General features: G+C 39.7%; 1 protein-coding gene across 6 annotated transcripts in view; it reads left to right on the top strand.

The window, feature by feature from the left end:
* MEF2A (myocyte enhancer factor 2A) overlaps positions 1-14,518 on the top strand; it is an 81,500-nt gene that overhangs the window by 44,431 nt on the left and 22,551 nt on the right. For 2 of the 6 annotated variants that reach the window (XM_084214088.1, XM_084214087.1), the window contains exons 4-7: positions 10,762-10,893; positions 10,959-11,096; positions 13,954-14,173; positions 14,356-14,415. In XM_084214088.1, coding sequence (XP_084070214.1) covers positions 10,762-10,893; positions 10,959-11,096; positions 13,954-14,173; positions 14,356-14,415 — 550 coding nt within the window. The remainder of the gene's footprint in view (positions 1-10,761; positions 10,894-10,958; positions 11,097-13,953; positions 14,174-14,355; positions 14,416-14,518) is intronic. The other 4 variants (XM_084214092.1, XM_084214090.1, XM_084214091.1 and 1 more) reach the window with 2 other exon arrangements.

Raw genomic sequence — 14,518 nt, forward strand, 5'->3', positions numbered from 1 at the left:
TTTCAAAATATCAGATTACTGGTGACTTTAAGCAAGTTGACAGTACTGGTGAAAAGTTTTTGTTCTGAGTTAATGTTGTTTTGCATTCCTTCATTGCTGATATATAAAGAATTTTCAGAAGCAGGATAGACTTAGATTTTTTTTTTTTTGAAGCAGCTTTGGTTCGCCTGCAAATAATCTAAAGCTGTACTTCCCTTGTATCTAAAGCAGTGAATAAATTTCGTGTTTTAGGGTTAAGAATACATTATTTCTTCTACCTCTTTAAAGCGCTGCCGGTGCTTTAAATTTACCATGCTCTGCTGGTATTCTGAATTTTGATGAATTCCAGATTTAGTCACTACTTAAAGCATATAGATATTTGAAGTTTGTCTAGAATGCATCTTTTTATAGAAATTTCTGAAGTCTTGCTAATAATGACTGTACTTGGCTGCTGTATTGCCAGCAGTGATTTTATGTAGCTGCAGTTCAGGGTGCTCTCTGTCCTACGCCAGCCCTGTCACAGTTACACCAGTGACATGACTTTAAAGCTGTGAACTGAAATTCACTGTGATGTTCTCATTTTTTAATAAACTACCAGAAAAAGCTGATCACTGAGTGATGAGTGGCAGCTGACTTGGCTGTGCATCATTACAATCTCAGATTGGATCGGATGCTCCTCTGGAGGCTGTGCTGCTGGGAGGGCCAGAATCCTAAATCCGTGTCAAATACTGGTACAGAGCTTTTGTGTGCTCTACCAAAAATCTCTGCAGAATCAGCCCTGCAATAGGCAGGGATTGGATTCTCCTCTGTCTGAAACTTGGTTTTATTTCCTAGCTGCACAAGCGATGTTTTTCCAACTGTTTCTGCTCCGTGTTAGGAGAATATTTTTAGTTTTGAAATTTATGGGGCAGACACACAAGGTCCAGTTCTCACACCCACTGCTCGGGAAACGCTTGTCAGAGATTGAGTTCTGGGTTTAGCTGTTCTGGAGACGTTGTGTTAAGTAGGATTGAAAATTGACTCCAAGAAAATCCCGCAACAGATCATTGCTTGTTAGTGCTGGAGTTCATGCAGGCAGTCACACAAAGACATAATTATTGTATGAACAAGTTCTTCAAGCTGTGCTGGTCTCGTGTATTCTGCAGCCCTTGTGTTGCTGCAGAATTTGGTGCTTTTGAAATTCTGTAGTGACAGAAAAGTGTATTTTTACTTTGCAATTTCAAAGTGAGGACCATGGCATCTGTTGATCAAGAGAGAGTGACTTTACACAAGCTGTGCGTGGAAAGAATAGACCCAGAACAAAGCATCTCCTGCAACTACAGCAAGGTGAAGGACTGTTCTTTATGTGGTAGGCTTGATTTCAGTGGAGACTTAATGTAATCCCATCTTTTGACTTCCAGGCTCATGGGTTTGGTTGTGTCTTCTGCCAGGGATTAACCTACCTTGCAAGAGGGACAGCAGCAGTGCAGCTTCTTGATGGTCACTGTTCCTCACATTCATGTTTGAGCATGAGCTGCCCAAAGGAGGGGAGGATCATCTCCAGTGCTTCACTGCTCCCTGCCTTTTGGACCTCACCATGTCTGCAGTTTTAAATATGTGGCTTTTGAATAATCTTAATGTTTGGGCCACGAGCTGATGGTGCTTGTGCAGCAGAAGGCTTAGGGAGTGTGTGGCTTGTTGCCTGCCAGGGTTTTAGTGCAGGTGCTGTGGCCCATGGGGGCTGTAAGGCTCAGCACTCACCTGAACAAAATACTTCCCTTGGTGATTGCTCCTGGAGTGGTTTGGGGACCAGCTGCACCTGAAGAAAGAAAATATTGGTGGTGGCAGTTTCTGTGGTACAGACCCCTGAATACCCTAACAGCATGTAACATGTGACATGTGACTGACATCTGACATGTGACACACAGCTTGTGACATACCATTCTTCACGGTACTTGTAGATGAGTACACATCCAATTCATTGAGTGACTTAGCCAGGTTTCTTTGGTACTTCTTATGTCATATCAGTGATGTGATATTTCATATGGGAGCCCTGTAAGTCATAGTGTAGACTAGCAATGCTAGGCAAGTTAGTTCAATTGGCAGTAGGCTGAATTTTAACTTAAATTTTATGTTTTACTGGAAATACTAGGTAATTTCAATGGGAAGTGAATAATACATTTTTTATTAAAAACTCCCAAATATTTTGGGAATGTTGTAAAGATTTTTTAGATCAAGCTGTTACACATTGTCCCACTGTAAACTCTTCTATAACTGTAACAAACTGGTACCATTTAAAGCCCTGCTCTTTCCTGCAAAAAACTTAAAATTCAGTACTTGCTGATTACAATGTCTTTTTAAAAAGAAAAAAAAAAGCAGGCATTCCAGAGCCAGTCTTTATCTAATGTTGACATGAATTACATGATAAAGCTTACTCAAATTTCTCTGTCCCTGATTCCTGTACAGCCTTTTCTCTCAGCCACTCAAGGTAGATTTTCCACCCCTTTTCACATTAAGTCGGGACAGTGTTCAAAGAGGTGCTCTGGCTTTTGAATAATTTGCCCTAAATGGAGGCTATGCAGGAAAAAACGTGTTAAATGTATTGTGTTGGCACACAACTGAGAAGTTCTGTATTTGAAACATGAATTGGGACATTATTAGCACTGTGTCTGGAAGTCCCACATTCTCATTATTTTAGTTCAGTAAAAACAGAGATGTAATGAGTTGTACCCTATTTCCTTATTTTTGGGGGGGCTCTCTGCTTCCTGTTGTACACACTGATCTCAGTTGGTGTTTTCAAATACCTGCTTTCAGTTGTCTTATTCAGCTTGCTTATTTGTGGGGTGTTTTTTGGTGGAACAAGATGGTGGTTCCATACAAGTATTAAAGGTGTTAGAGCTTGTTCTGGAAGGTGTAGTCAGTGCCCATAATCTTACATGTGAGCACTATTTTAACAATAGCATAAATCCTTGGACTCTACTAAACATTTTCTTTGGGAATGGTTGCCATTCGTGTTGTAATTACTGTTTTGATAGCACTAAATTATCTTGAGTACCAAGACTCTGAAACAGTTCTGTTATCCTTTCCAATTTTAAAGCTAAAAAGAACTATTCAGGACAAAAAGTATTTGTAATTGCAATACTACATAAGCAGGTAGACCTAAAGAACCCCATTCTTTTTATTTAATGAATTCTAATCAGAGTTAAGCCATTTTTTTACTTGGCAAACTCTGAGTAGGAGATAATATTTTTCCTAAAGAACTTCTAAAAGATTATGAGGGATATTATGCAGATGGATTGCTGCACTTGGAAACTTTTCATGTTCCATATGGTTTATCTGCAGTGCACTGTTGCTGAAAGGAGGCCTTCAGTCAGCTACTGCTGCTGCTGATTTATAATTTAACCATTGCAAGTACATGAAGATCTGCATTTGGGAGGCTGAGTTTGTAGCTCTATGTGTTGTTATTTGGGTGAGGTCTGAAATAAAGCATTTATGTACCATGAAACATCTCTTTGAATGTTCTAACATAGAGCTATGTTTTGCTCCATTTTGCCATTAGGTTTGTTTGTTGGCAAATTTATAATCCCTGGAAGGACTATAAAATGTATTTAATTTATATCCTGAGGAGTAATTTGTGCTTCTTGAAAATGAGTATCAGTCTATTTTGTCCTTTTTTTTAAAAATAAAAAGATTGAAAAAGATCAAGTTAAACTGGCACTTTAGTACTCTTTAATGGGAAAATCTAGTTGATGGTTCTGTCTGTAAAGCAGGTAAAATGCAAATCTGCTCAGTGATATAAAATTTAATGATCTATTGAGTTGGATAGAAAGTGAAACAAAGACAAACGCATCAAAAATTGGACTTTGAGAGCTTGACTAAGCTGTCACTGTGGAAACAGCATTATCAGTGCTAATGGATTACTAATCATTTTAAGTCTCAAGGAGTTCATTTAGGACCAAGCAATCCAGCTTGTTTGTAGGTCAGCAACTGCTTTAAAAAGTCCACAGTTCACAGATAGTGTTTCTCTAAAATCAGAAATACAAGCATGCAGCTGCCTTTCCCATACCTTCTAATCCGGAGCTGGGTAATATTCTGGGGGTGAAGAGTGGATTTTATAGCCCAGAAAGTTCTAATTCTTTAGTAATTGCTTGTGGTTATCTACTTAAAATAATGTTTCACAGCAAAGATGCTTCAGGCTAGAATTTAAACTTCATGCCATATCAAGTCTAAAAACCTTTTGTATGTGTTATTTTATATAAATGAGAGTTTGAATCCTGAGTGCCATCTTTATCATATCTGGGAGGAATTTGACAGCTAGCTTTCATGTTTGGCAAGCCAGGGATACATGTTAAAATTTGCCAGATACTGGAAGTGGTCCAACATTTGAAACAAGACAGTGTCTTTTCTTAGAGTGGTTTATAGCAGGGACACTGATAAAATTTCAAATCATGAACATTTTTCATTTGTAAATGCTGAATACCTTTGCCTAAAATTGAACATAGAGCATGGCTAAAAGGGCTCTTCTTTTTCTTTGTATGGATAATGCTAGGCAGGCTTAGAAGTTTTTTATTTGTAAAACCCTGGAATAAGTAATTAATCCTAAACCTCCTTTTTTTTTTTTTCCTCCATAGCAAGCTATATTATTTGGCCAAAAATACAATAGCTGTAGCAAACTTTAAGTACTGCACTCAGAATATTTAATGTCCATGTATTTTTGCATAATGTCAATTATTTGCTTTTTAAATATCGCTACTAATTGAGCACAAGTACGGAAAATATTATTTAAGTAAGCTGAAAGGAGAGTATGTCAATAGTTCAGATTTTCTTTAGCATGCAGTATTATGGTTGTGGAGCCTGCCAGGAAGATTGGGAAGGTCTTGTTCTTTAAGAAGTTAAGCTCTCCAAGTTGCTTAGCTCATGGAAATGTCTGTCATAATCTAATTTGGCCTCCTGTGCGTTTCAGGGAAGTTTTGAAAGCTGGGCACCACTCCTTCCCTGAGCTGGTTTGGGATGGATGTGTTTGTGGCTATAATTAGAATGTGAAATTTGAACTGATAGCGTAGCAAAATGTAATTGAAAATGTGTCAGGGATACTGAAAGGAGCAGTATTAGGGCTAAATGTAAGTAGCCTCCCAACTCAAAGGACAGGAAAACAGCTTCTTAAAGACATTTGCAGATGTTTCAGTGGTTGAAGTTGAGAATATTAATAGAGCCTGAGGAAAATATCTCGAGTTTGTAAACATCACATAAAACAATACACTACATCTGTCTGTGGAAAAAGAAATTTCAGCCTACAGAAATAATGTTGTTTAAATAGACAAAACACCATTACTGAGTTGAATTATTTGGTTTTTCTCTGGCTGTTCTTGTTTGATGTTTGTGGGGATTCATTCCTGTTTTGATTTTAGTGGTAAATTCACGTACCCAGCACTGTAGGGTCAAGGTCTGACTCTGCAGAGCTGTGTTGTTAATTTAGAGAAAAGAAGCAGCAATGATGATGCTTGTGTAGCCAAACTGACCCTCAGGAAGTTTAAAAACTAAAAATAGCTTTTGGTGACTAAGAATACTCCTCGGGTGCTTGAATATGTTTTATACATAATAGGGGAGACATAATGATATCTAAAGGATGAGACACCTTACTATTGTTCAGGCTGATGAAAGTGGAATATTTTTTGTTATAAAAGAAGAGAAAAACAGCCAGATTTTAGGCTCAACTTCTTGGCAATAATATGTATCAGGAAGCAAATAATAAAACAATTGTCCTGCTTTCAGCAGGATGTTTCTCTGCATGCAAAGCCTGTAGTGATACAAGTGCTGTGGGAAGGGAGCTGAGCTGCAGTAAAGGAATATGCCCTGCTTTGTCTCCCTGATCTTTCATGTATTAAGAAAGAAAACTGGGTGGGAATCTGGTGCTGTGACTGCTTTATTTGTCCTTCATTCCCTGACTATCACACAAAAAAAAAGGTGTGGCTTTTCATGTAGGATGTGACTATCAGAGGTGGTGTGACTGAGGTTTGCTGCTGCCCGTGAGGCTGGGCCAGTCCTTCTGCCTCCTCTGCCCACACTTTGGCCACCCACCTATTCCTGCTGCAGATGAGTATAAACCAGCAGAAGAAAGTTAATTAAAGAACGGACAAGGAGGATTTTTTTGTCATTTTAGTGAGACAAAAATACTCTCCACTATTGCATGGCATCTCCAGAGCATCAGGAAACTTTTGTCATTTATCCTTTTGATATCCATGGTGGAGGTGTCTACCAGAGCAGCATTAATACTTAGCAGTACTGGTAGGGCTTTTCCATTACTTCAGACCTGAGGAATATTTGCACTTTAAAAAGTTATGATATTTAAAACATATCTACTCCAAATTTGGGCTGCTTTGCAGCTTTTCCGTGCTGTGATTGCAAGAGCAGAAGGAGAACTAGCCACAGGATTGAAGTGAAAGGGTTTGCCTTTTCCAAGGGAAATCACTTTTCATTTCAGTCTTAGTCAAATTTTGGACATGGTTTTCCCAGTGATTTGGGATGAAATACCAACAAAAATCCTCTCTGGCCAGCTCCAATAGTAAGTGCAAAAATAGAGCTGTTAACATGATACATGGTAGCTTTGACAGCAGCAACCATTTCCTTTTTGTGTAATATTACCAGAAACCAAACACTGAGTGTTTTGAATGACCTGACACTTTTTTACACTTCATAACACTTTTTACACATGAGGTCATCCTACATTCTTGCTTTAAGGCAGAAAAATATCATTTCCTGACGTGACAATGAACATAATCAAGTTCTTTACAGTTCTGCCAGGGCTGGTAAGGAGCCCAGATCACAGTATCAGAAGTCTTGGCTTTTTAACCAAACTCACTGATGGAAGCACAAAACCCACTGATTGTGCTCTTTAATCATCAGCAACGTTTCCTTTTGGAGTGGGATGGAAAGCCTGGGCTCTGAGTGGGAGGGGGCCAGCTGGGGGCTCTCACTTGTTCTCTGGAAGCAGTGACCCATCCATGTCTATTGGTTCAGAGTTCCTGGTTCCCAGAGCTGCCCCTGAGCAGTGTCTGAAGCCCCTGGGAGCCAGGCTGGAACAAGCCTGGAGAAGGTGGTGGCTTCGTCTCCTGCTCTGGGGGCTCAGCAGCCTTCAGGCTCCTGCCTTCCATGTGTCTCTGTTGGATTTTGTGAAAGATGAGATGGTTGAATATCAGCTCTGCTTCTTCAAGGATCAAACAATAGATGACTTTATTGTGCTTTTATACTCTTTGCTATTTGTATTATCAGTTTCACTAAAATTTATATTGAATCATAGAGAGAAGCCAGTTATTCCTTTCTGTTGCTGTTTTGCAAGAAGCCCTTCTTCTGTTCCTTAGATGCTTCTTGCCAAGGCATGATTCTTTTCTTAAATTAGCAAAATGCTAATTTTAATTGCAAAGTGCAATTAAAAACTACTTTGCATATGTGTGGGGAAGTTCAGGAAAATATTGGGGCTCATGTACCATGTGCTTGACTGCAATATTTAAACCCGTCATAGCTGGTCCAGCCATTCTCATACAATGTTTTCTAAGCTCTTGCCATTCGAATCAAAATAAATCAATACTAGACTAATAGTGGAACAGAAGCAGTTTCCAGCTCCTGGGTCATTCTGCAATATCAAGATGACCAGAGCTGTCTGGAACACTTGTGTAGTGACTGTGTGTCACAAAAATGTATTTTTGCGTTTCCTTCATTCTTTTTAAAAAAAGATTTCACACCTGCATTGGTTTGTTGTAATACTTAGCATTATTTTCTGAGTAAAACCAGTATTTTTCTTTCATCAGTTAGTGCAGTCTGAGATCAAAGCTGCACAATCTTAGTTACTGGGGCACAATACAGTGTGTTGGCAAACATGTTGGAACAATTTCCAGTAATTTTGGCTAAGTCTTAGAGGAAGTGGAAACACAGATTTACTGAAAGGGCTACACATTCCCTTACATGATCTGGAAAACAAGACTTCACACCAGAAGGTAATTGCAGTGAGCATCCAATAACAAAACCTGAAATTTAATGTTCTTTTCCCCTCTTGCTGTGGTAAGAAAATATGTTTTATATCTATTAGTCTCCACTGCAAATACTATGATTTTGTTCTAAACAAGCTTGTGTATCACAGCAGAGAAATAAAACTCTGTTCATGTTACACAAATTACTTGGTCTCACCAAATTTTTTCATTTGAACAACCTCAAAGTTAATAAAATTCTCATCTCTGTGATAGCACCTTGATAATTGCTCAGAGAGCCGAGTTATTTACATTCTTTGGAGAAACAACACATATTAGCCCTGGAGAATCTCGAGGGCGGAGTCAGCCCTTGTTTGTGGAGTTTGGCTGTGCCGCGTCCCCGGTGAGCGGTTCCCCGGTGCCGGTGCCGGTTCCCCTGCGGCGGGGCCGTGCCGGCTCTGGCGGGGCTGGCTCCCCTCGGCTGCGCCTGCCCCTGCCAACAGCTCGCGGCATTCCGTGCGCAGCCCTGGCCACCGAGCAGGAATGTTTTACTATTGTGTTACTGGGCACTGATAAAAGTTCGCAGGCTTTTTATGGTCAGGTCCTCAAAGTGGCACTTGGTGTTTTGGTGATAAGGAGGCAGAGCTCTGGCTGTTGGACCCAGCCGTATTATCTGTGACAGGGAACTGTGGCTTAAATCCCTCCACAATGACAGGAACCCCATCTGGAGTGACGGTTTCCAGAGCCTGAAACGGGAGATACTGAGGCATTTTCCTTCCTCATGAGTCAAAGCAGAGTTAACCCCATTGTTAGCAAAAATGACACACAGTCGCCGAGAGGAAGGAGGCATTTTTACATTTAAATCTCTTCCTTTTTGTTTAAATCGGAGGAGGATAATTTACCGTTGGGGGGGATGAACTGGCAGCATTACATTTTAAAGCTTTCACTGGATTGCTTTAGACTATCGAAAGGAGCTCTGCCGAAGCTCCTTGCTGCAAGACTTCAGTTGCCTCAGCGTGTTTGTCACAGGAGCTGCGCTCTGTGTGTGCATGTCTTGCAGCCCTTTCTTTGCAGAGCCTCCGTGCAGCTCTGTCATCGTGTGCCGGGCACCGCGCGCTGACGCCCAACGCGCCTAAAGACATCTGGGTTCTATTTCCAGAGCGCCGTGGGCTGCAGGGGTTAAGTGTAATCCAGATTACACAGCGTTAACATTTTCCCTGCTGATATCAAAGTGTAGCAGACTGGCAGGCTGACTTGTTAGGAGGGGCTGCGAGAGGGATAACAGGCTCCGACCTTGAGAGGCCGCGCAGCCGGCCCTTGTATGGCCAAGTCCATTTACGTGTCCGGCTATTGGTTGGAGGAGCGGCATCGGAGCTGTGACAGGTGCTGGAGGAGCCTACACCTGTTTTCCCCATATGCTGATTTAGTGATTACATTTTTGTGGGAGTTCCAGATACTGTGTGGGATATGTGGAGCAAGCCAGGAAACTTGAGAAGGAATTGCAGCTTATGGTGAACTGTGATATTAAAGAATTTCAGGCAGCGAGTTGCATTTTCAATTCCTGCTTTCAAACTGCGGTAGAAATAAGCAGGATTTTGCATATATATGAATAGTAAGGAAGTTGTATGTATTTTTTATTGTACTAAAAATCAGTTGACAGTAAAAAAATGCTGGTGAATACTATGAGCTAAAATGTTTTGTAAATCAGAATTTCAGTGCGTAATGGAAATTGCTTCTATCGGAAAACATGGGGGTTTTTTATGGCGCTGGAAATGGCAGCTTGCAGATTTCAGATCTTTAGGGGTTTTAATGTAAAATTCATGGAATATAGATAATTTCTGACAGAAAGAAAGTATGCAACTCCCTCATCCCTGTATGGTCCTACTCCTGCTTTATGTATGAATAACATATATCTGTTCAAAGTTTTTATTGCTTTCCTTTTGAAACTTTAAAAAAAACTTAAAGATTTTTTTTTACAGGTAGTGCTTTAAATATTGTTTTGTTATAAATTAGAGCTTGCAGAGAAAAAAATCTGATTGTGTAATAGGGTAAAAAACAAAAACAAGAAATATAAATATATCTTGTAATTTGGTCACGAGACCTGTAGTTTCACATCCTTTCTTTGCTGGCTGGATTGTAGACAAGCTTGCTTTTTTTTTTCCAGGGGATGTTGATGTGAGTTCTCCATCAGAAAACAGGAAGTAGCCCCATAAAGTTAGTCTGAAGGACTCTGAAAAAGCTTATATTTAGCAAACGAAGTCATTTTAGAGAGGCATTATGTAATTCTTTTTTGCAGTTCTTGTTATCGTGCAGGATGACAGGAAGATCCTGTCTTTGTCAACTTTTGAGACCGAATGTTGCAGATATTGATGTCCTGCAGTTATTTAACTGGATCAGAATTTTAGCCACTGTGTTTGTCAGAATATAACTGTATACTCTTTAAAATGTGAATATTAAAATTGGGATGCTAAAATCAATTCCTTAAAGATCCAGTAAACTGGCTTTTAATTACCAGTGAATACATGAACTCCTTTGCCACAAGCTTGAATGTTCCTTGTCAGGCAACTTCTCTCCATCAGCCAGTGTCTAAAAATGATTTTGCATGCAGTGCTGGGAGATGAAGTGGTTGTAGGGGGAAGTTACCTGTGAGATGGCACCTGGATGAACCTTTTCTCTTTGTGTACTTTGCCACTATCTTGAAAGACTGATTCTGTCTGTTGCACAGTGAGTTTTGTCTGTGAAAGTTTAATGTAGTTTCAGGGGCTCTGAATGATTCAGTAGTGTACAAAACTTCTTGGCAAGTTAGTATGATTTGTATGTGAATTTTCCAATTGTATTTCAGACCTTAAGAAAGAAAGGCCTTAATGGTTGTGAGAGCCCTGATGCTGACGATTACTTTGAGCACAGTCCGCTATCGGAGGACAGATTCAGCAAACTAAATGAAGATAGTGATTTTATTTTCAAGCGAGGCCCTGTAAGTACTTTTATTTTATCTCTACTTTTTATTTGTTGATCCTTTTTATTAACTTCATTATTTAGGCTCTGAACAAGAAGGAACACAGAGGGTGCGACAGCCCGGACCCTGACACTTCATATGTGCTCACGCCACATACAGAAGAAAAATATAAAAAAATTAATGAAGAGTTTGATAATATGATGCGGAATCATAAAATCGCAGTGAGTACTAAAGTATGGTTTGTGCTTCTCTTACATGCATGAGAATTTTCATGGTGTTTGCTTACCACTGAAAATCACTTCAAAGACAAGAGGATGTAATGGCTTGAGAAGGGAAAAGGACTTCTGAGGAAAAATGAGGTTGTGATACCTGGTCTTGTTAAAATACATTTTAATGTAAAGAATAAGAAGAATCATCTCTAGCTTGGGTTTTGCACTCCCAGTTTTTCATGCCTTTGGAATACAAGACAACATTTCAAAATTTCAGGAGCCTACTGCATTACCTAATCCTACCTAAAATATATTTACCAAGATAGGTTTTTGTTGTGGGGTGTAGGATCATTTATTTACATCTTGTAGGTCTTCATCTGTCTGGTGATCAAGATTTTACAGTATGTGACAAGCAGGCAAATAGAATTGGATTAATTTTGTCATCTAACCAGTAGAATTTATTTTACTCCAGTCTAGACGTAGAAGGTTATTTAGATATTTAAAACCAAGGCTGCTGCAGAATGAGAGCCTCAAAAGATTGCTCCTCTGAAATTCCAATGGATACTTCCTTGAACACTGAAGGATATTTAAAAATTTTCTCCCAGGTGGCAACCCAGTGTGCAGCCATAAGTCACTTGGCTTCAGAACTTCAGTTTGGGGATAAAAGGAGTGGAAATGTTGCATGTTTTTTGTGGAGGTGTTCACGGTGACATTTAATTTCCGCCTACAAAAATCAGTTAGTGTTGAGTATTACTAAGTATTTTTGTAAGAAAAATAATACAGGGCTCTGGCACAGCCTTTGAATATTTTAAGAATGCAAATCTTGTAGCAGTTAAAGGAGATGAACTGGGTGGGTTAATCTGCGCAGACCCTGGGGCACTTGAGTAGTGTCTCCAAATGACTGCTGATATTGGAAATCATTTCATCATTCAGAGCTTAAGAGATCTTTGGGGACTGAACAGCAAACTAACAGTCATGACACTCAGCATCACTTCTGTTATGCTTGAATAAAGCCAATATATTTTGGGTTTTCTTTGTTTTGAAGATTTCTATACCCGACATTTCTGTGTTGAGACACCTTCAGGCCTCATCTCTCAGTATATTACAGCTAAATGGGGAACAGCCCAAATGTCTGTGGGGACATCAGTGTAAATAAAAAGGGCAACATTATTTTTTAGCTCTACAGCTCTGTATTTGTAACTCAAATTTGACCAATTATGTTTCTGTTTCCAGTACTTCTGGGGCTGTATAAGAACACAGTTTCTCTTGTTCTTGAGCACTCATTGCTGTCAAAGGATAGGAATGAGGCAAAGCGTGAACAATTCCGTCGTAACCAAATGAGCACCATAGATGGGCAGACAGCCTTTATTGTAAGGTGTGGGGGGAGGCTGTCACTTATTGGTTCTGTATTGAGAAACCTAGAGAAAAAATGTCCCAGTTGTTCCCTCCTAGCAGTGTGTTCAGCATACTTCAGCTATTTCCAGTTTAGTTTGAGCTGCTTGACCGTGTGCTGTGTAAAAACACCCTGGTATTGGTAGATACTGAGTAGTTTCCAGTAGTTTCCCCTGAAAAAAAGCACCAGCAGGGCTTGTCATTGGTTAGATACTGTGAATGATTTGCTAGCTTTGTGTTGTTCTGCTTCATTAATTTTTCCTTCCATCTGTGCCAAAAATTGATGATTATTCTTAGAATGCTTTAGTAGGGACATTGTTGTTGGCTCTCACTAGTAAGAGGTTTTGTTTCTTGTAGAGAATATATTCTGCTCTCTTAATTAGTATAGTTATTGTTTATATTTCTTGTATTATCTAACTTTTCATGCAGAAGTATCATTCTAAGTGATTTTTAAGCTACACATGATGAAATTGCATTTTTTAAAGCGTACTTGCTAGGTCATGTGTGTTGGTCATTTGCCTTTGGCCCCTTAATCACAGCAATCACCTCTCTCTATTCTGTCAATAAATACTACTGGGTTTTTATCCTTAGATTGTACCTGTCATGGTTTTGTTTCCAGTAATTATGAGAGTTGTGAAAAAAAAAAAAATAGTCCCTTTTGTTTCAGAAACCCATCACTGTCAAAGGATAGGAATGAGACAAAGGCCAAAGAAGTTAGTCATGACCAAATGAGTACCATAGATGGGCAGGCAGCTCAGCTTTTGATTCAATAGCTGTTGAATAACAAACATATATACTGCAGAAAAACAGTTGCCTTTTAAATAATGCTGTAAAAACTAGAATTAAAAAAATTAGATTTGCAAAAAAGATGAAATGGTTATTAAAGCAGGGGTTTGGGGAGCCTGAAATGTTTAAATTCAAATTATTGAACTTTGTGATTTTCTAAAGATCTGTTTATTTTTTTAATCTGTTGAAAAACAAAGTGTTAGAGATTAATAGCAATATATTGGCAAAGTTATTACTAGAAAATGTTATTACTAACTTGTTCTTTTTTGTTTGATAATTGTTTGTAACGTGCATGTTTATGCTTACATTTTGAAGGTAGAAGAGTTCATTGATTTGTAGACATGTTTAGCTTGTCATTGCTTTGTAATAATCCAAATTCACTGTTAGATTTATTGTATTTAAAAGCTTGTGAATTCATGTGAATACTTTTAGTTTTCTCTGTTTGAACTTTACATATTTGAGAAGTTTGAGTAATTCTTTGGCACTGTAAATTATGTGATGTATAAGAATTTAACTTTGCAACAAATGAATGTTTTAAAACTGTACACTTAATAGAGTTTAAAAACTAACAGAATTAACTTTAATAAAAACCAACCAACTGCCGTGACAGAATTTTTCTGATGTGCTGTTTCTGCGAACACAGTTCATGCTAACGGCGTTGTCTTGTTGTTCCTCGTCTTCTCTCCCGCAGCCCGGCTTGCCCGCCCAGAACTTCTCCATGTCGGTGACGGTTCCGGTGTCCAATCCCAACACTTTAACCTACAGCAACCCCGGGAGCTCCCTGGTGTCCCCATCCCTGGCTGCCAGCTCCTCGCTCACGGACACCACCATGCTGTCCCCGCCCCAGAGCACCCTGCACCGCAATGTGTCCCCCGGCGCGCCGCAGAGACCGCCCAGCGCCGGCAACGCAGGTGAGCTCTGCTGCTGCCCTCCTGTCACAGCCCAGCACCCTCTGTCAGAGCCACAGCAGCCCTCCTGAGTAACAGGCTCTCAGGGCTGCCAGTGCGTTTGCACGGCTGAAGTTTTGACGTACAGAATTCCGCAATACTGTAATGGGGCAAGTCAGTCTAATGCTCTGGCTTATTTTGATTAGGTGGAATGCTGGGGACAACTGATCTCTCAGTGCCAAACGGAGCTGGTACCAGTCCAGTGGGTAAGTGCAGTATCGTGTCTTTGTTCTCGTGGTTTCAGTTTCTCAGTTTTTCAAAAGCAATTTTTTATTTTGACTCTTTGGAAAAGTGGCTGTGGGAGAACTA

Source organism: Fringilla coelebs (assembly GCF_963513975.1).
Source record: "Fringilla coelebs genome assembly, chromosome: 12".
Classification (NCBI taxonomy): Eukaryota; Metazoa; Chordata; class Aves; order Passeriformes; family Fringillidae; genus Fringilla; species Fringilla coelebs.